The 20,716-nt window shown below is 36.9% G+C and overlaps 2 protein-coding genes and 1 pseudogene across 2 annotated transcripts; 2 read left to right on the top strand and 1 right to left on the bottom strand.

Moving 5' to 3' along the window:
* Positions 1 to 11,066: 11,066 nt before the first annotated feature.
* On the top strand, positions 11,067 to 14,548 carry LOC103943872 (annotated as a pseudogene).
* A 2,297-nt stretch (positions 14,549 to 16,845) lies between these two features.
* LOC103944023 (probable xyloglucan endotransglucosylase/hydrolase protein 26) lies at positions 16,846 to 19,108 on the top strand. Its single transcript, XM_009354415.3, has 4 exons — positions 16,846 to 17,095; positions 17,323 to 17,423; positions 17,525 to 17,718; positions 17,829 to 19,108. The coding sequence occupies exons 1-4, from the start codon at positions 16,933 to 16,935 to the stop codon at positions 18,235 to 18,237; spliced, it is 867 nt and encodes a 288-aa protein (XP_009352690.2). The 5' UTR covers positions 16,846 to 16,932; the 3' UTR covers positions 18,238 to 19,108.
* On the bottom strand, positions 19,019 to 19,737 carry LOC103943873 (transmembrane protein 234 homolog). The gene has a single exon (XM_018646643.2). The coding sequence runs from the start codon at positions 19,666 to 19,668 to the stop codon at positions 19,261 to 19,263; it is 408 nt and encodes a 135-aa protein (XP_018502159.2). The 5' UTR covers positions 19,669 to 19,737; the 3' UTR covers positions 19,019 to 19,260.
* Between the last annotated feature and the right edge of the window lie 979 nt (positions 19,738 to 20,716).

The following is a 20,716-nucleotide window of genomic DNA, read 5'->3' on the forward strand; positions in this document are numbered from 1 at the left end:
TGCTTGTAGATATATTATGTTTTTTTTTTCTACCTTTTAGTTAAGTTTCATATCTTACTTATAGGTATGATATACATTCATATATTTGTTACTTGAGTTAGGGTAGAATGATTTGCAAATAGATTTATGTCAATAGATTATTTTTTTGTTATAAGATACTAATTATATTTTTTGGGGTTGAAAATTCATAATATACAATGGGTTATCGGTCAATTACTAAACCTCACATCTCCCAAGCAATTCAATATGCATTTCAATCACATGTCACAACCATTTCCAATACACAAGTCAAATCACATTTCACTTCATCATACCAATCATTATGCTTCCAACATTATATCTCAATACATAGCTTGTAACATATCAAGGAATCACGAAGCACAACTATTAATATTTAATTACGTTAATCAATCAGTGAGATAGCATATCATTTCATGAATTTAATTAAAGAACTCTACATAATTCCCAACTTGGGTTATGAATAATAACATGGTAATTCTAATTTATTTTCACAATATCTATTGTGGGTAATTCCCATCTACTCCAATTTAGGATTCTAAGATCACCTTACGGAATGAACAAGAGCAAGGATTCCGGACCACTCAACGGAATCCAACAACTTTGGGTTCCGGACCACTCAACGAAACCAAAATATCAAGCAGTTTCTCATAATCTACCCAAACCTGTCATATGTAAAGTCAATGCCAATATTATGGAATTGGTGCACTGGCAAATCAGGCACTCAGATAAGCTGAGAGGCTCAGGTGATGGACAATAAAATAAGCATGTGATACAATATAAAATCAGCCATCAATCACAATTTATAAACCTTGAAAATAGATCTTTCATAAGAAATCAATACCAAACTTTTGAAAACTCCGAATGAGTCACCCAGACATCCAAAAGTTCATTTCAAACAACCATAACATCTCACACCCATATTCACATACACACAATGAAAGTAGAATTAGGGCGACACAGGTTCATCCAAAGCCTATACCTTTGCAACCATCTCAAACTAAACTCAATGAACTAAGGTGGATACAATCCCGGACCATCACTCAACGGGATAGCGGAGTAAGAGGGATTCGGACCATCACTCAACGGAACCCAAACCAAGATACGATTCCTGACAATCACTCAACGGAATCGCGGAGTGGAGTAGGAAGGATTCCGGACCATCACTCAACGGAATCCAAACCAGGATACGATTCCGGACCATCACTCAACGGAATCGCGAAGTACATTGCATAACCACCAATCAATGAAACAACACATGAATCAAGTTACTCAAGTTATAAAAGCTCAACAAAACAAGAAATGAAATAATGAAACGAGCATTGACATATGTTTCGAAGCAACAAACCCTATGACAATGGGTTAATGGTCCACCACTAGCCCTCACCTTCATCAAATCAAGCCAATCATACAAATCAAACCATATTTCCAATATGCTCATCAAATCCCACTTCATATAACTACATCATTGGCTAAATATAAAAATTAACAATTTATAGGAAAAATGATTATAAAACCATTTCATATTCACATATATTAAAGTCACTCACATTTCATCATACCATACCATCTATGTAAATCAACCACCTATCGAATATGCACGTCAAATCACATATGTTCAAGTCAAATTCACAGATGATACCAATATAAGAAATCAAGGTAATAACCATATCACATATGTTTAAGTCACTCTCTAACCAATGTAGGCCCACTAGACTTCACTTAAGTCTCCCATAGTACTAATTTTATTATTTATAATGTTCCGAGACATGTTGCACAATTCAACTCTCGGTCAACGATGGGGTCCACAACGATCCGCAAATCAGATTTATGATTCATAACTTCCCAAAGTCCACATTATGCTTCGAGAATAACATACTAAAGTTTCATTATGATTCAACGGTCGGATTGTCGTCAATCACACAAACAAGTGGCGGTCCAAATTGATCACCACACCAAACAATTGAATCTTTGGAAACTGAGATAGACATAGGTTCACTTGGTCACTAGAAGGTATTTGAAACCTAGACAACACTTGTGAACAATCCCACGCACCGCCACACGCGGTGGAAGGTCAAGATGGAGGGTTTAGAAACCCCGAATTTTCAACATTAACTAGATGAGCTCAAATTTACGTGGAAGCTAAATCTCAACAAGGGAAACATTTTTCACAATTAGGCCAACGATAAATTCTAACCAGAAACTATTCAAATTCATCGGAGAAAATCGGATTTCTAGGGTTCTAAACACCCAACTCTAAAATAAATACGAAAGCAAAAACTAAGCATACCAACTTGAAGATTATGAAGAGTAGATGAAGTTTCATACCTCACTCGAAGGAAATCGTTGCCGGAATTGCCGGAAAAGTCGTGGGCTTTGCGACCTTGAACTGCAAATATGGAAAAGAAATGGGGAAATTTAACATTACAGAGATGTAGGGCTTGTCAAGATCTTTCCATGGACACCAAGATCACCCAAAACGGAGCTCGGATGAAGAAGATACAAGCGGGTCAAGTTTGGTGGGTTTATGGGTCAAAGTCTCCCTAAAACAGGTTAGTAACAGCTTTTTTTTTCCATTTTTCAGAAACCTCCCCCTTTTTTGGAGGTTTCACTCCCATTTATAGCATTTTGGTAAAATTATCAAAATGCCACCAACTTCAAACGACTCTAACTTCTCCGTTCTGACTCGAAAATAAGATATGTTTACGCCTATGCACTCATGGAATCGAACTCTACCTAACCAATTCAAGAGTTGACCGAAAAGGTCGAGAAAATTGGAAATGACTAAAGTACCCCTCACTTCGTTTTTCTTAAATTTGGAGAAATAAAGAACTAGTTCCAATCAAACTTTCAAAATACATCAAGAATAAAATAAAATAATAATTTTGGGGACTGGATATCACAGTATATCTAGCAATTGAGGCACAGGAAGAAGAAGAACAGTAAAAACCTTAGAGGAAACAATTTTTTTTTCTTTCGGCGAAGAGAAATGAGACAATGTTTTAGGGTTAGAGAGTCGTGATGATAATGTGTTATAAATAGGCAAAAGTTAAAGAAATAACCTTTGCTAGGGATATGAGCGAGGTTACTGAAAATGGATATGAGCGAGGTTACTGAAAATATTCTAACTTATCTTTCTTTTCTTATTGCTTTTGTATCATATATTTTAAACACTCATAGTGCTCTATTTATAAGGTAACTACTTTGAAAACTTACAAAAACTTCACTATTTAGCATATGAATCTTTACTGTATACATGTGGGCAAACATACCCACTGTTTGCAACACTAACTACATTTTCCTTTTCCCGCTTGCCTTTCCCATTTACTAAGTGACACCTTGACTCCGCTACTATTTAAAACTCAATATTTAACGTGTTAAAATATTTATTATTTAATTCTTACATTTTTTTTTTTTGGAAACAATTTAATTCTTACATTTTGCCCTTCACTAATATACCATTATGAACCTACTAAAGGTTAAACTTGAAAAGTTAGCTCTCCCTCACACTGGATCCCTTCATCTTGCCCATCTATTTTTTCTTGCTTCTCTTGTTAATGTTATTCAACCGAATTGCAGAAGAAAAAAAAATAAAAAATTTCAAATAATACCAAATGAAGTCAACACAAATCAAATATTGAAAAACTCATCTTCCCACCCAAATCACTAACACCAAACCAATATAACAAAAAAAAAATCGTAATCAGATGAATCGTGACGAAAGGTCGTCACTTCCACATGTCTGCCACCCCCAAAATCAGGAAGTGGGATGGTGACAGGATTGGGAAAAAGAGGTTAGGAGCGACGAACTGGGAAGAGCATAAATCGTGGATTTGGAAGGGGGCTGGGGTGGCGTGATGGTGGTGTTCATTGGTAAAGATTTATTGCTTGAAATAAACATAAAAGCTTGACAATAAAAAAAAGGTAGCTAGCATTCCTCTAAGACGAAAGATCTATACCAAAAACATACTAAGACAACTTGCCTATAGAAAGACTACAAGGAAACTCAAACGGAAGCCTTGTAAACCATTGTCTATCAGGTGCTAGAGAGAGAAGAGATAAAAGATAGAGAGAGATTTAGCCAAAAAGATTGTATTTTCATTAAGCTATTATGACAGTACAAACATGCTTTTATACAACTACAATATATTCATTTCTTACACAGTAAGTCATAGTAACTAACTCTAACAACATTCCCTAACTAACTCAGATGATCTTTGACAAGTGGCACACTCTATAGTCATTGGATTACTATCTTCAACATCCCTCCTCAAGCTCAGTGATGGGAAGTCTAAGACTGAGATTGTGACAGTGAGTTTGGTAGAGAGGTGCAGATAATCCTTTTGTTGAGATATATGCATATTGTTCTATAGAAGGAATAAATTGAACGTGTAACAGCTTTTTAGCCACTCCTTTTCTAACAAATTGAATGCCCACCTCAATATGCTTTGTTCTTTGGTGTAATACAGGATTACAAGTCAAGGCAATGGCTGAGATGTTATCACAATAGAGAACTATTTGATAGGGAATCGAAACTTGCAAAAATGATAGTAAATGTTTGATATAATCCAATTCAGCAGTGGTGGATGACAAGGCTCGATACTTGGCCTCTGTTGAAGATCTTGAAACTATTTGCTGCTTTTTAGATGACCATGTTAATAGATTGAAACCTAAAAACACCACAAATCCTATTATTGATATTCTATCATTGGGATCACCAGCTAATCTGCATCAGAAAAGGCTTTCACATCTAATTCACCTTTGATATACTTGACTCCCAAGTTAATTGTACCTTTCGAATATCGAAGTATCCTTTTTACTGCAATGAAATGTGATTTCATTGGATTTTGCATGAATTGACATACATGATGCACTGCAAATGCAATATCATGTCTAGTAAATGTTAGGTACTGCAATGCCCCAAATATGCTTCTATATGATCTTGGCTTATTATAAGGTTTCCCATTATCAAAAACCAATATGTTATAAGGCAAGCATGGCGTAGCACATGATTTTGAATCTTCCATTTCTATCTTGGCAAGAAGATCCCTTACATACTTTGCTTTAGACATAAATAAGCCATCAAATTGAGATATAACATGTATTCCCATAAAATAATGAAGTTGCCCCAAGTCTTTAAGTTCAAACTCTTGTGTCAAAGCACCAATTACTGCATTAATCGCTGAAGATGCATTACAGTGAAGATAATATCATCAACATAGAAAAGTAATATGACTATTAAACTGCTAGTTTGTTTGACAAATAATGAAGAGTCTACATAAGTTAAGATGAAGCCAAAAGATGGGAGAATGCTTGTAAATTTCTCGTTCCAAGCCTTTGGGGCTTGCTTTAAACTATATAATGATTTGAGTAACTTGCACACGTAATCTAAGTGATGAGAATCAACAAAACCAGGAAGCTGTGACATGTAGACTTCTTCTTGCAATATGTCATGCAACAAAACATTCTTTACATCTAGCTGCCTTAATAACTGTCCATAGTGAGCTGCTAATGCTAATACAAAATCAAACAGTTGTTGGTTTAACAACTAGACAGAAAGTCTCTCCACAATCAATCATTTCCTCTTAACTAAACCTTTTTACAACAAGTGTAGCCTTGTATCTCCCAATTGAGTCATCTGCATTTTTCTTGATTTTAAACACCCATTTACATCCAACAAGATTTTTGTGATGTGATAGAGGCACTAAGCTCCATGTACCTTGAGAGTGTAATGCAGAAAGTTCTTCTTTCATTGCCTTAACCTAAACTGAACTTTTCAGTGCAGACTTGTAAGTTTCAGGTTCCACAGTAGTCAAATCAATACCTCAATTCTTATGAACAGTAAATAACGCTGTCATTCTCTTGACGATACCACTCTTTGATCTAGTTTGCATTAGATGCAGATTCAGTAGAGGAATTAGTAAGATGACTTGAAGGCTCTCAAGTTGGAATTCAAGAACCACATGATTTGAATCTGAGACATTATGTTCATTTGCAATAATGGATTGGGATGGCATTGACATAAGTGATGATACTGGAAAGATGACACAGAAACAGATGAAGCATAAGATGAACCTTCAATGTTTGATAGACTAAACTCACTAGAGGTTGAAGTAATAGAGATATTAGGCTGAGGTATAATCAAGACATTTTCCAAATTTGGTATTGTAGCTAATGTATTTGACATTGTAAGTGATGATGAATCTCTAGGTTGATAATTTGCAAAACTCAGTGTTTGGTATGGAAACTCTCCTTCATCAAATATTACATGCCTAGATATATGAGCCATCTTTTTAGCAACCTCATAACATATATACCCTTTGTATTTCGATGCATATCCCAGAAAAATGCATTTGGTGGTTCTAGGTTGTAGCTTTGATGTGTTTAAAGGTCTTAAAACAGGGTAACATGAACATCCAAAGATCTTTAAGTGATGTACATCAAGTGCAAATTCACATAATGCTTCAAATGATGATTTTTTATTCAATATTTGAGATGACATTCTATTTATAAGGTATATTGAGGTTTGAACTGCAAAAGACCAAAAATTTGCAGATAAATGAGCTATTTGCAATCGGGTTGGTTTTCTCAATAATATGGCGATGTTTCATTTTTGCCAAGAAGGCTTGAAACTGTTTTCCTATATACTCACCCCTACCATCACTCTGCAATGTCTTTATTGAAACTCAAAATTGATTTAACACAAACTAATAGAACTTAATGAATGTGTTACAAACATCAGCTTTATTAACAATTGGAAAAATCCAACAAAATCTAGTACATTCATCTATCAAGGTTACATAGAATTTAAACCCTTCAATATACAGACAAGGAGGAAGGCCCTATACATCACTATGCACTACTTCAAATAGTGTAACATACCTATTTTTAACATTTTGAAATGGTAATTTGGTGACCCAAATAAGTTGAGCACAGACTAGGTATTGTATCAGAAACTATGAAAATATGAGACTTTTTAAGCATTTGAGACACAACAAGATTGGAAGGATAACCTAATCTGTGATGCCAAAGACTGGAGGTTACTTATTTCCCAATATATGTTGCAAGTTGTAAAGCTTGCTTTGATTGACTAGATGGAATTGGGATAGGGTATAATCCATTATTGCAGAGACCTTTGAACAAAATTCTCCACGTGGCTTTGTCCTGAATCCAAAAGCAAAATGCATCAAATATCAGTAAACAGTTGTTATCAAGACAAATTATATGTACTAAGAGCAAGTTCTGTGATATTTTAGAGACATATAGAATAGGATTTAATTTTAGACTGTGAAATGGAGTCTGCAATATGGAAGAACCCTTGTGAGAGACATGCAAACCTTCTCCACTTGCTGTTTGAATCATCTCATTTGATGGAAAATGTGTAGCTAGGGACAAATTGTTCAAATCAGCTGTTATGTGGCTCATTGCTCTAAAGTTTGTGAGCCAAACTTGTAGTGATTGAGACTCTATAGGTGGTGCAGATTCAGAAACATACATTGCAATCATTGAAGAAGTGTTATTTTGGATGTTGGTATTATTTTGAAATGACAAAATTGAGCACTGTGATAACCATCGTTTACAGAAGAATCAACATTCCTGAATCTACAAGTATCTGCAAGATGACCATATTTACCACAAATCTGACAAGGTGGCATTGATGTATTGTTGTCTTAGTGGTGAAGTACCAAGAATTCTAGGAGCTGCATTGTTGTAGAATGGATTATTTCCAAATCTTGATCCATATTGAAATTCACCCTTGCCTCTATTCTTGTTAAAGAAAGGCTTATATGCAGATGAACTCCCTTGATGATTATAAGAACCCCCAGAAGATGAACCTTGAGATTAAGACCCAAAATTGGAAGACCCTTTAGATTGACCCCCATTTGCACCAACCACCTTTGTAGTTTGGAATGTTGGAGCTTAAGCATTGTCAATCATTGCTTCTTCAGCAAGTAATTGAGCCCTTAAATTCTTATTTGAAATCATATTGTCCCTACCTCGAATAATGGACCTAATAGTGTTACAATCAGAAGGAAGACCATTGAGAGTAAGGATAACAATGTCATCATACTCAAACAGCACACCAGCAGCAGCTAAGTAGTCCTAAGCCTCTTTAATTTGTTGCAGGTATGTTGTAATCGAATAAGACCCTTTCTTGATATTCTAAAGATCGAATTTGAGATGAAAAATACTTGTACGAGTAACAGTAGAGAATTGTTCCTTCAATCTTGTCCACATATCACCAGCACTGATACTTCCAATCACACAAGAAATAACTGGAGATAAGAAAGTAGTTGTGGGTAATTGCATTGACGCACTATCGTGCATCTTCCAAATCTTAAATTCATCACTTTCAACCGAGGAAAAAGAATTGCCTAAATTTGCTAGATGCAAGTGTGAGCAGTCGAGGAGGGCAAGGGGATGAACCATCAACAAACCCCATAAGATCATGCCCTTCAAGAAAAAGTTGCATCTGAAAATTCCAAGTCAAGTAGTTTGTATCATCAAGCTTCACTGTCACTGACGTTAATACAGTTGAAATCAGAGAGCTAATAGGAGATTGAATAATTTATAGTTGTGCAGCAGTCACCATTGTTGCAAGAAACCAGAAAATATGTATAGAAAAACCAACTAAAGACTTGTGTCAAGCACTTCGTGTGCAATCAAGAACCAGTTGAAGAAGAAAGAAACGGAGAAATCACAAAGCTCCAAGAAATGTAGAGAAAGAAACAACAACTCTTTGCTGTGAGCAGAAGCAACCAAGATCGAACTTCAAGCGCTTAGCTTTGCAAGCTCTGATACCATGTAAACCATTGTGTATCAGGTGCTAAAGAGAGACAGAAGAGAGAAGAGATAGAGAGAGAGATTTAGCTAAGAAGATTGTATTTTCATTAAGCTGTTATGATAGTACAAGCATGCTTTTATATAACTACAATATATTCGTTTCTTACACAGCAAGTCATAGTAACTAACTCTAACAAAATTTCCTAACTAACTCAACTGATCTTTGACAAGTGGCACACTTTATAGTCATTGGATTACTATCCTTAATAGCCCTTCCTCTAAGCAAATGCACTCACCAAAATAAAAGCCCACCTCTAAGACCAAAAGCGACTCTTGCTGCCATGAGGAGCCGCTATCGCTTTCGACATGGGGTGGACGCCGATGTTGAGGTATAAATGACTACAGCATATCAAAACAGCGCACCACAAACCAAGTCAAGTGAGGAAGAAAGAACCTGAAGCAAAGGAAAAGCCATGAGTTAGTCATAGGCAAGGACATGTGGAATTTCCCTTTTCTCTCACTCTCAATTCACATTCAAAATTTTCGTGTGCTTGTTTTAATTCTTTTGGTTAGTTTTTAAAGACATTTAGCAACCTATAATTGAAGGGTTTTTTTATTAGCACCCCATATATTGTTGAATACACTACACATAAAATTTATTATTAAGAGACTTATATATATACCTAATATAAAATGACTATTTATGCCGGATAAACTTGAAAAAAAAAAATCTTTTCAAAATACACCCCAAATTATTTTCGACATGTATTCTAAGATTGTTTGTCTTCAAACTCTTAAAGTCACTCACATCCTTCATTGCAGAACAAAATCTACATGAAACCTAAACCTTAACCATTAAAAGAACAAAATGTTGATGAAAAAAGATTATTTTTCATCCTCGTTTTGCAGGTCTTGAATTTGATTCTCTAGTAAGAGAATTTTTGGAATTAGAGAAAGGGGAAGGGAAACGTGGGGTGTGTATCAAGTAGCATGTTTCTGCTCCCCCACAAAAAAATTCCTACACACACATAGCTAATTGAGTTCAAGAAGCGAAGCTTCCTAATGAATTAATTAAGAATTATTTACTGAATCTTACTAACAATATCTAAAAATTAGCAGCTTCTAGAAGTCTGATAGGTAATCTCCCTCCGTTCGTTCATAAACAAAAACATCGAAGTAAAACAAGAAAGCGAAGACTGAAGATCGAGTAGAACTCTTCTGATTTGTTGATGCCTTTGTTAAAATGTACGGAATGTCATTGTAACCATAAACTGTCCCAAAACTACGTGCTTTAACTAATTGGAATTAGCTGACTCTTAGAGAGAGAGAAACAAATTAAGTTTAATCATAAGACAAAAACTAATTATGTTCCTGTCAGTACTTTCTTTTGGGTCAATAATTCCTCTTAGTAGTGGGTAAAGATTGGTTCAATATGACACTTACAGGCGAGAGAGATATAGAGGTGGTCCATTATACACTAAACAAATATTATACATAAATTCAAAAAACAAAATTCATCATTAATTAATTATGCTCGAAAGAGTGAGATATATACTTTTCATGTGTGGAGGGGAGGGTTCTCCAAGTTAAACGTCTGTTTAATGAAGGTCTCTCTGATTAAAAAAGAACAGAAAAAAAAATGCTGTCAAAAAACAAATTGGGATCCATTTTTCTAGGCTCACCTAATAATTAAATGTACATGTCGTTTTCTATCAAAGATAAATTTGTTGTACGGTTGAAGTTTAATGAATGAATATCGTTACTTGATAAAAAAGTGTACATGTAATGAAAGTTATGTAACAGGAAAAAAGATGCGAGATATTCAAAGGCAACTAATATGTTTCGGAAATTGCTTTACGATGGGTTTAAGGGGTGATTACCAAAATTTAACAGTCACTGCAAAAACATCAATTGCTTGTTGCCTGTCTGTCGGTGGAACTGCTAGAAATAGGATCACCACAGCCATTAACACCCCTAAATTAATGAACTGGTGCATTTGAATTAAATTCAAAATTAAGCGATGATACAAAATGAGGAAATAGTGACAGCCGATAAAAATGATTAGTAGCTAGCTACGTACGATTAGGCGTTCTTGCAAACAAGATTTAACAACTACATTGCTATTTTTGCATAAGGCCATAACGTATTGGTGGCGATACTTACAATGTATAAAAAGGAGAGATGGAGAGTTAAAGCAGGGAAGCAAAACAAAGAAGCACAAAGCAAGCATATAAAGAGCCATTGGAGAAATTTTGAGCTCTTCAATGGCTGCCTTGGACAACAAGCTTTTCTTTTTTCTCCCTCTCCTCTTCATAATTAATGGGATTGATGCACAAATTCATTTTCCTCATTTCCTCATTTCCTCGTTTTCCTCAAATCCCTTTCTTCAACCCCTTGGGTTTCGGTCGACATAGTGGCAATGGCGGCAACATAGGTGAGGGCCCGGCTTTTGCTACTATTGAAGGCTTCGATCCAAGGGCTGATAGGCCAGAGCGCCGTGATGGTCCTACTGCCGGTAGGGGAGAGCCTGCTGCTGATCTTAAAGATAGACAAGAGCTCCGCGGTATTCCGAAGCTCGGCAAGCCAGTGGGTGGTGATCCCAAGCCTGGCAAGCCAGTGGGCGGTGATCCCAAGCCTGGCAAGCCAGTGGGCGGTGATCCTCAGCCTGGCAAGCCAGCAGCGGATGCACCTACACAGCCCGACTTCCCAACCCAGTTCACAGGGGCGTGGGAAGTTGTTCAATTGGACTCAGGCGTATCGGCCATGCATTTGAATTTGCTCCCCAACAACAAGATCATGATGTACGACGCCTCTGCCTTCCATATTTCCAACCTCAAATTGCCTAATGGACAATGCGTGCCCTACAAGAATGACAAGGGCGTGGAGCTAACAGATTGTTGGTCTCATGCAGTTGAATATGACGTTGAAACTAATGCAGTCAGGCCACTCAAGGTTCGGATCATATGTTGTTCAAATTTATGCATATATTACAACATGAATAACGCTCTTATCAAACTTATGTCGGTGTCATATAAATGTTTACGTTTGTTAATTGTGAATCTTGATCATGTATAAGCATTTTATGTTGCTATACCGTCCATGAATGTTTGCATGCTTATGTTGCTATACATTCCATGACTGTTCGCATGCTTACGTTGATATACAGTCCATGCACATTTGCATGCGAATGTTCAAAAATACGGTTGAGTTTTTCATGTTTTACGAATCTATTTCCAATTACGGGCTACAGTGACGGTGGTGATCTATAAACAGGTCGTTACAGACCCATGGTGCTCATCAGGAGGGCTGACGGCTGACGGTAACTTTATAAGCACCGGTGGTTGGATGGATGGAACTAGAGCTGTTAGATACTTCGACGCATGCCCCACGTGTGACTTTAGGGATCTCCCCAACGTGTTGGCCGAACCAAGATGGTACATATACATTAATTTAAATAAAGATTTTCAAACAAACGTTTATTTATAAACTTGTGTTAATTAAGATTTTTGTTGTTTAAATCATAGGTATGCAACACAAGTAACCCTACCTGACGGTAGATTCTTTATAGCCGGTGGCCGCAAGTCATACAGCTTTGAGTACGTTCCACCGGAAGGACAAGTCAACAAGCAAGCCATCTTCTTCCCACTGCTCGACGAAACCACCGACCTAGACGAAAACAACCTCTACCCTTTCGTCCACGTTTCGACAGATGGCAACCTCTTCATCCTCGCCAACCGCCGCTCCGTCCTGCTCAACCCTCAGACCAACGAAGTCATCAAAGAGTTCCAGGTGTTGGGTGGTGGATCGCGAAACTACCCAGCATCAGGGATGTCAGCCCTGCTGCCGATTGACCTCAGTGTCCCCAACCCTCAGCTCATCCCGGCTGAGGTCATTGTTTGCGGTGGTGCGAAACCCGAGGCTTATGGGCTTGCCGGCAAGCAGAAGTTCCTTCCAGCCTTGCAAGATTGTGCCAGGCTTAGGATTACAGACCCTAATCCTAAGTGGGTTAAGGAAAACATGCCCTCTCGCCGTGTCATGGGAGATATGCTTATTCTCCCCACCGGAGACCTCTTGATTATTAACGGTGCCCAACAAGGTATATGCTTGCCTTGCCTCAATCTCGTAAAGGTTTTTCTGAACTTTATTTTCCCTAGGCTTGGTAATTAAAATGGTTTTCTTGATTAAGTTCGGATGTTAAATTAGATTTTGATTTATGTCTATTTGATTAGCGGTAAGTTATTCTGATAATATTGGCTTGTTTGGATTCTGGAATCACTTCTAAATTCTCCTTAGGATTTAAGTTTGATTTAAATTATTTTGAACCCACCAAACTGTCATATTTAAAATTTTTTTTTTGTTTTTTACTTCTAATCTAACGGTTATGATCAGATGAGTTCAAATTTAATGGTAAAAAAAAAAAAAATGACGGCCCAAAATTAAATCTAACGTCTTAATCAAATTTAACTTGAAACTTTATAAATACCTATGCATTTGTATGATTTTTATTACTTATAAGAATTTAAATATTTTTAGATTAAAATGTTCGTAAAAATAAATTAGGATAATCTACATAATTTTATTTTTAAAAAAGTTACCGACAAAAAAAAAGAGACTAAAATCATTATTTAATAATCTCGTGCTAAAATTTTAAAGCCGTAAGAATTGGAGGAGAAAAACAGTTTCTGGGTTATGATTTAAAAATTTTTAACTTAAATTTTTAAACTTTATTCCCAAGGGTTGGAGATGATCTTAGAATCATTTTCAAAATTTATTAAAATTTAAGTGTTTTTTGAAATCGCAATTGAGGAGACTGCTTGTATGAGCTAAAGATCCTTTCATTTTTCCAGAAGCAGTCTCAAAAAACCCTAAACATACATGTAGTCCTTATACCAATTTACTTGTACCCTAAGAGCGATCATCAAAATCTAATCCAAAACTAAGGAAGATATTCTAAAATTTCTATTGTGTCAAGTAACATAAATGACAAAAGAACGATAATAATTAGTGGTGCAAAAAATACAGCAATTTGTAACCCTAATTTTTTTCAACAGGTGCGTCAGCATGGTTTCTGGCAGAGCAGCCCAACTTCACTCCTGTGCTCTACAGTCCCAACAACAAACCAGGAACCCGATTCAGGAACCTGCAACCGACCCAGATTGCAAGAATGTACCACTCAACCTCCGCACTCCTCCCTAATGGAAAAATCCTTGTAGCAGGCAGCAACACCAACCCAGGCTATGACTTCAAGGCCAAGTACCCAACCGAGCTGAGAGTCGAGCACTTCTCGCCACCTTACCTGGACCCGGCATTGGCTGTCCACCGCCCTGCCATCATGGTCCAGAACTCCGGCATCAAGTTGAAGTACGGCCAGCCATTCAACGTCCAGTTTCAGCTCCAAGACAAACCCGTGACCAAGGCAGACATCAAGTTGACAATGTACGCGCCGCCTTTCACGACTCACGGGTACTCGATGAATCAGAGGTTGCTTATTCTGGGAAAGAATGACCTGAAGGATGTGGCACCGGATGTTTACATGCTTCAAGCGGTGGCGCCGCCTTCGAGCGTGTTCGCTCCTCCAGGGTACTACCTGGTTTTTGTGGTCTATCGTGGTGTGCCTAGCGTGGGAATGTGGGTGCAGATTAGGTAATTAATTTGGTCTGGCTTAATTAGCTAGCTTCATGTTCACCCGCCGTTCATTCATGTTTAATTAAATCAAAATCAATTAAATAATTAATTAATAATTTAATTATACCATGATATCTTTCTCTTTTCTTTTCTTTGTTATTTTAACTTTGATTGATGTGCGTTGAACATAAACAAACCTTGAAGTATGTACAGATTCATTTGGGATAAAGACAGTATTGACCCGAACAATGATGTGAACTTTTGAATGACTCAATATGATGCATTCTAGTCCAACAAAAAATTTTATTTGAAGGGGACAAATTGGTGTTATTTTTATAGTTCTTGGTATTTACTAGACTGAGTTAAACCTGTCGATTAGCGCAACATATTCACCATTTTTATTCCTAGTTTAATCACCATTTTCCTTATACATCACCTTTGAAAATGTAAAACAAAAAGCGATTTCAAATCTTTTATCTCTATTTTCTTCGAACCCTTTTGGTCACCAAAACAAAAATGCATGGTAAGTTTTGTTTGCCCGCAGCCCACGGGTGTTAGTGAATATTACTCGTGACCGTCCATTTATATATTAAGGAATATTGTTACATTCATCATCTATTTTTTTTAGTTCAAGTACGATATCTCACTGAATAAGAGGGAATACGTACAGAAAAAAAAGGATAGGTGCTAACAATGGACCTTGATAAATAAATAAAAATTGTTAGAAATTTCAACCCAGATAAAGGGAAAAAGAGTGTTTCACACCAAAAAAGTTAAATAGTACAGCTATCCTCAAACAAAATATCAAAAACTACTTCGGGAAGTTCCGCTCCCAAATAGGTAGTGCTACACTCACCAGTCACCACCTATTTGTATAATCTCTTTAATAGAGGTAAAACAAGTCAATGCATGTGGGCCTCATCTTTATTAGAGAGATAGTACAAATAATGGTACAACTATGTGGTAAGAGTAGCACTTTTGTCTATTAAGGTTAAACGGGTACATATAACCCTAACTGATAAACATGTATTCTTAACTATCAATTTTAATGGGTCGCATTACTGCTAGTATCTACATTTATTTTGCTCATCCCTGATTAATGTGAATGATTAATTCGATTGCGTGGAAACTAAAATATAGATTACCCTTAGATTATAACCGAAAAGAAAAAAAGAGTTGATGACATTTGACATAATAGTTTGAGAAAATGGATATGGCAATTAAAATGCTGAAAGAGGTTTCACATTCGAATCATCTTTCTTTTGCCGCTCACAACGGGCGCCAAAGCCGTTAGGTTAATGCAGGCTCAACCCGACTAGAGGGAACTATTTGATTGAACTCTTTGAACCAACCTTGGAAGCACCATACATATATATAGTTGAGAACTTTGTACGAAAACCTCTCTGCAGGGGTGCACGTCCGGCCAAGCAAATCATGAACTCGTCATTTCACAGCTGGCCAGCCCAGCAGTCCACACTAGCTAGTAGCTATACTTGCATAAGTCCAGGCACTATTTTCCCGTAAATTCATAATCGCACCGCGTCCCAGCTAATGACACCCGTTCTCTCCTACCCTTACAACATCTATGACATTTGCACCACGACCCCACGAACATATTGGCAATGAACAAATAATTAGCATTCAAGTTCTCACTCAGTATTACGGTTTAATGGTATTTATTTTTATTTGTAAATGAGAGATCTTAGATTCGATTTTCTCGCCAAAAACGAATTTGAACCGCATTATTGCTAGCTCATTGTGAAACTAAGCCCACTCTCCTCCATTTTAATGTAGATTGTATAGTTTGTTCAAAAAAAAAAATTAGCATTCAACTTATTAATCAATAATTTTAGCGTTTGTAATCATTGAGTCTTTAATTTTATGTTAATTTTTACATTATAGATATATGAGAAAGAGGAATGTTAGTTACCTTCCCCATTTGCCTTTTCTCACTTGCCTTTTCCATTCAATGGATGCCTTGTGGACTAATTTTACACCTAAATATATCTAAGTATTAATTGTGTCTAAAACTTCTTCTCCTCTTTCCACTAAACATTAAATTCAAACATACGACATAAACAAAAAAAACATTGTTCATTCTTCCATCAAACTCTACCACCACATCTACTTTCTTTTTCAAAATCTTGAACTTTGTACATCCTGCTAAAATAGTTCAACAATGTGCTCTCCTCTATATCCAAGTTCGAATTCCCCTCTTTGGTAAAATTATATTAGAACATCGCTTGAATAAAAATAAATAAATAAATTATTTGCAGTATAATTTGTAAGTTTTGAGGAGCATGCTTCAACGCGCTTTTTTTTTTTCTAAAATAGGAATGTCAAAAGCTATGCCGTAGTGGTAGGAGAGAATATTTTGCACACTGCAAAATAGAAAGTTATATAAAGCCATCAACAATCCAAATTGAGCAAGACGCATCCCGTTTCGACAAACAAATTGTTGTCCTAGAAAAAGAGGAAAATTTAGTTGGGACTGAAGAAGTTGAAATGGCACTAGTTTTGCAAGCATTTCTGGTAGCTCTGTGCATCACTGCGTTCCATCGAAATTTAGCCGATGCAAAAGCTTCGAAGAGCATGTACCTCACCTGGGGTACCCAACACGCTACGATTCAAGGCGAGAATCTTAAGCTCGTGCTCGATCAAACTTCAGGTTACAACTACTTCTAACTCTTTCGATTTCTTGTGATCTACGTGTGTGCATCTGTAAGAACTTGGATTAGACGATTAATTAGTTTGTTTATAACGCGTTAGTCCATCCCTGATGTGGCATTAATCATGTTTTGCACTAGAATTCTAACTAATATGTTCGTAGAATAGTATCCATCGATGAAATGTCTCCTCTAACCAGACTACGTCAATACTGCCTTTGCTTTGCAGGGTCTGCTGCAATGTCAAAGAGAGGTTTCTTATTCGGAAGCATCGAGATGCTGATTAAGTTGGTACCTGGGAATTCCGCCGGGATAGTGACCGCCTACTATGTAAGTCACTACCTGAAGCAAGCTAAAAACACGGAAAAAACCCGAGCGAGATACATAGTAAACTAACGCGTGCTAATTTGTTCATACTCGAATTTGTGCAGCTATCGTCAACAGGACCCAAACACGATGAGATAGATTTTGAATTCCTAGGGAACGTTTCTGGACAACCTTACATTGTCCACACAAACATATATACACAAGGAAATGGAACCAAAGAGCAGCAATTTTACCTCTGGTTTGACCCGACCGCTGATTTCCACAACTACACCATACATTGGAACCCTACTGAAATTGTGTAAGCTAACTTTGCTTTCAATCTTAACAGGGTGAAAAGGAATCATCTTTTGTTCTACGAGTCGTGCAACCAAACAACTTGTAAACTTCAATCCACTTTTATGATTTCAGGTGGTACGTCGATAGTTTGCCCATTCGTGTTTTCCGAAACTACGAGAACCAGGGGATTGCCTACCCCAACAAGCAAGGGATGAGGGTTTACTCCAGCTTATGGAATGCTGATAACTGGGCAACTAGAGGTGGGCTAGAGAAGATAAACTGGACCGGTGCACCCTTCACAGCCGGGTTCAAAAACTTCAGGGCAAGAGCCTGCAAGTGGGATGGAGCCGCCAGCATTAGTGCATGTGCCGCCACTTCCCGGGCTAACTGGTGGACCTCCCCTATATACAGCCAGCTGAACAGCAGTAAGCTCGGCCAGCTGCAGTGGGTCAGGCATAACCACATGATCTATGACTACTGCAAAGACACAAAACGATTCAATGGAAAGATGCCATCTGAATGTTCTAAACAACAATTCTGATTTAAGGCTAAGCAATCAAGCTACAGAAAGAAACCCGAATCCCGTTTCAACCAGACGACTGATTCTGCAGCCTTAATTGGCTTTCCTCTTCCCGTTCACGACTGCCAATTAAATTTCGTTGTGGTTTTTTTGTGTTTCGATTTTTCAATTATGTTGTATTCTGCTGTAATTCAAACAGATTTACCATTTTTGTTATTTTTTAATGATTCACTCACATTTGTATCATTCTTTTACTTGTGTTCCAGCTACACTGATCTATAAAGCGATCAACTTTCTGAGACAAAGAAGTATCAATTAAATGACCAAATTGCTCTTGATCTTCCATTCTTTTCTCAGCAGCCAAACACTCAAAACATCAATAACCAAACAAAGCAAGCCCTATTGATTTTCCATTCTTTTCTCAGCAGCCAAACACTCAAACATCAATAACCAAACAAATCAAGCCCTCTCGATTTTCCATTCTTTTCTCAGCAGCCAAACACTCAAACATCAATAACCAAACAAATCAAGCCCTCTTGATTTTCCGTTCTTTTCTCAGAAGCCAAACACTCAAACATCAATAACCAAACAAATCAAGCTAACTATGCCCCGGAACTCGATTTTAATCAAACAAATCAAGCATGCTAATGCAACGTAAGTAATTTTAACGGATATTTAACAGATAGACAATTCCGGCAACACGAAGCTTGAGTTACAAGAGGAAAAGTGAGATTAAAATCGAGTTATACGGGTATATAAAAAAATAAGCCTAAAATGTATACAAACCGAAACATAGAGTAAATGAACCCAATAAGTAAAATTTGCAATTCAAATTGTTAATCAATCATTCACATTTGTCTCATTCTCTTACTTTTTCAGTTCCTCTGATCAATAAAATTTCAGAGAAAAATCAAGTATTACTAAAATGACAATTTTCCTCTGGATTTTCCATCATTTTCTCAGCAGCCAAACACTCAAGCATTCAGTAATCGAACGAAACAAGCTGATCTACGCATAGAATTTATACAAAACTTGAAAATCCGATTAATTGATACAAAGCCAAATGCCCAAAACAATCAAAGCCGTACCGAACATAGCGAGACCGAGGTGGGTCTGCTCCCCCAAGAGCAAGCCAAACACGGCGGTGGCGGCGAAGGTAGTCGCATTGGTGACGGGTACCGCAAGCGAGATCGGAGTGTGGCTGAGTATGGCGAAGAAAGTGGCGGAGGCGGAGAGGTTGACGAAGAAGGGGACTGTGTACTGCCAGATTGCGAGGAGCTTGAGCCAGCTCATCAAGGAGGCAAGAAGCTTGTGGTGGATTGGGCCGGGCTGGGCCTGGGCAGAGGAGGATTTGAGGGCTTGGTGCCAGAGGAGAGCGCCGCGGCGCATTAGGGCGTTGGTGGCGCCCCAAACGAGGCCAACTCCGACCATCTTCTCGACCTCTCCGATCATCGGCGTTGATCTGATCTGTCTGTGTGTCTGTGCTTTGTGTTGCAGCTACATGACATCCAGCCCCTGTTTTACAGGACCATGAGATAAGTTGTAATTAATTAAAATTGATTAAAAAAAAAATAATGAAAATTTTGAATTCATAATAGAGTGAATTATCTAATATATAATCATGAGTTAGAAATTATGTCTTGTATGCCCATGTCAAGCTAATTATATCCCTAAGACATAGGTTTGGCTTGGTATTGAGATAATTCTGAAAAAAGTTGGGAGCTGTTTTTGTGTTTGGTAAACATTCAGTTTTAGCTTTTTTTCACAGTTTTGGGTGAAAAATAACCAAAAACAAGAAGCTGTAAAACCCAATTTTGAAAAATCGGCTTTTTTCACATCTATTTTACATAAAAGTTTACCAAACACTATAATACTGCTTTTTTTTTTTTTTTTCAAAAAAACTTTTACAAAAAAGTTTATCAAACACTCTGCTGCTTATTCTCACAGAACAACGAAAACAGTTTTTTTTCAAAGTACAACAATATCAAACCAGCCCATAATATCATCCCGCTTATCAAACGAGATGTAAGATTCGGTACTAAATAGAGCAAAACCATGGCGTATTGAATAATTCGGTCTTTCGGTTGTTTTAGAACTTATACATGTAACAATTTTTACTAAGCACCTCTATCAAGCATTTTATTTTTAATGAGGTGAATTTGTGGCATTACTTTTTTTTTTTTACATAACTTTTTACACATATTTTTGTAAAACCTATTCTGTAATATATTTTAATGATTCAAATCATCTATCTTTTAGAACATTATCATATATCATTCTTACACAAAATTAGGCAAATCTAAAACCATTCAGACATTCATTTATAGTAAAGAAAATAGATGAATACATTTCTATAGAGAAACCAACCCTTAATCTAATCATATGATTTCAAATTTGGGTGATCTAAAACCATAGACATTTTTTTATAGTGAAAAAAATAGACGAATATGTTTCTACAAAGAAACCCAACCCTTAATCTAATTATATGATTTTCAGATTT

The sequence above is a fragment of a genome, unplaced genomic scaffold (assembly GCF_019419815.1).
Source record: "Pyrus x bretschneideri cultivar Hongxiangsu unplaced genomic scaffold, Pyrus_bretschneideri_v1 Contig1, whole genome shotgun sequence".
NCBI classification, from domain to species: domain Eukaryota; kingdom Viridiplantae; phylum Streptophyta; class Magnoliopsida; order Rosales; family Rosaceae; genus Pyrus; species Pyrus x bretschneideri.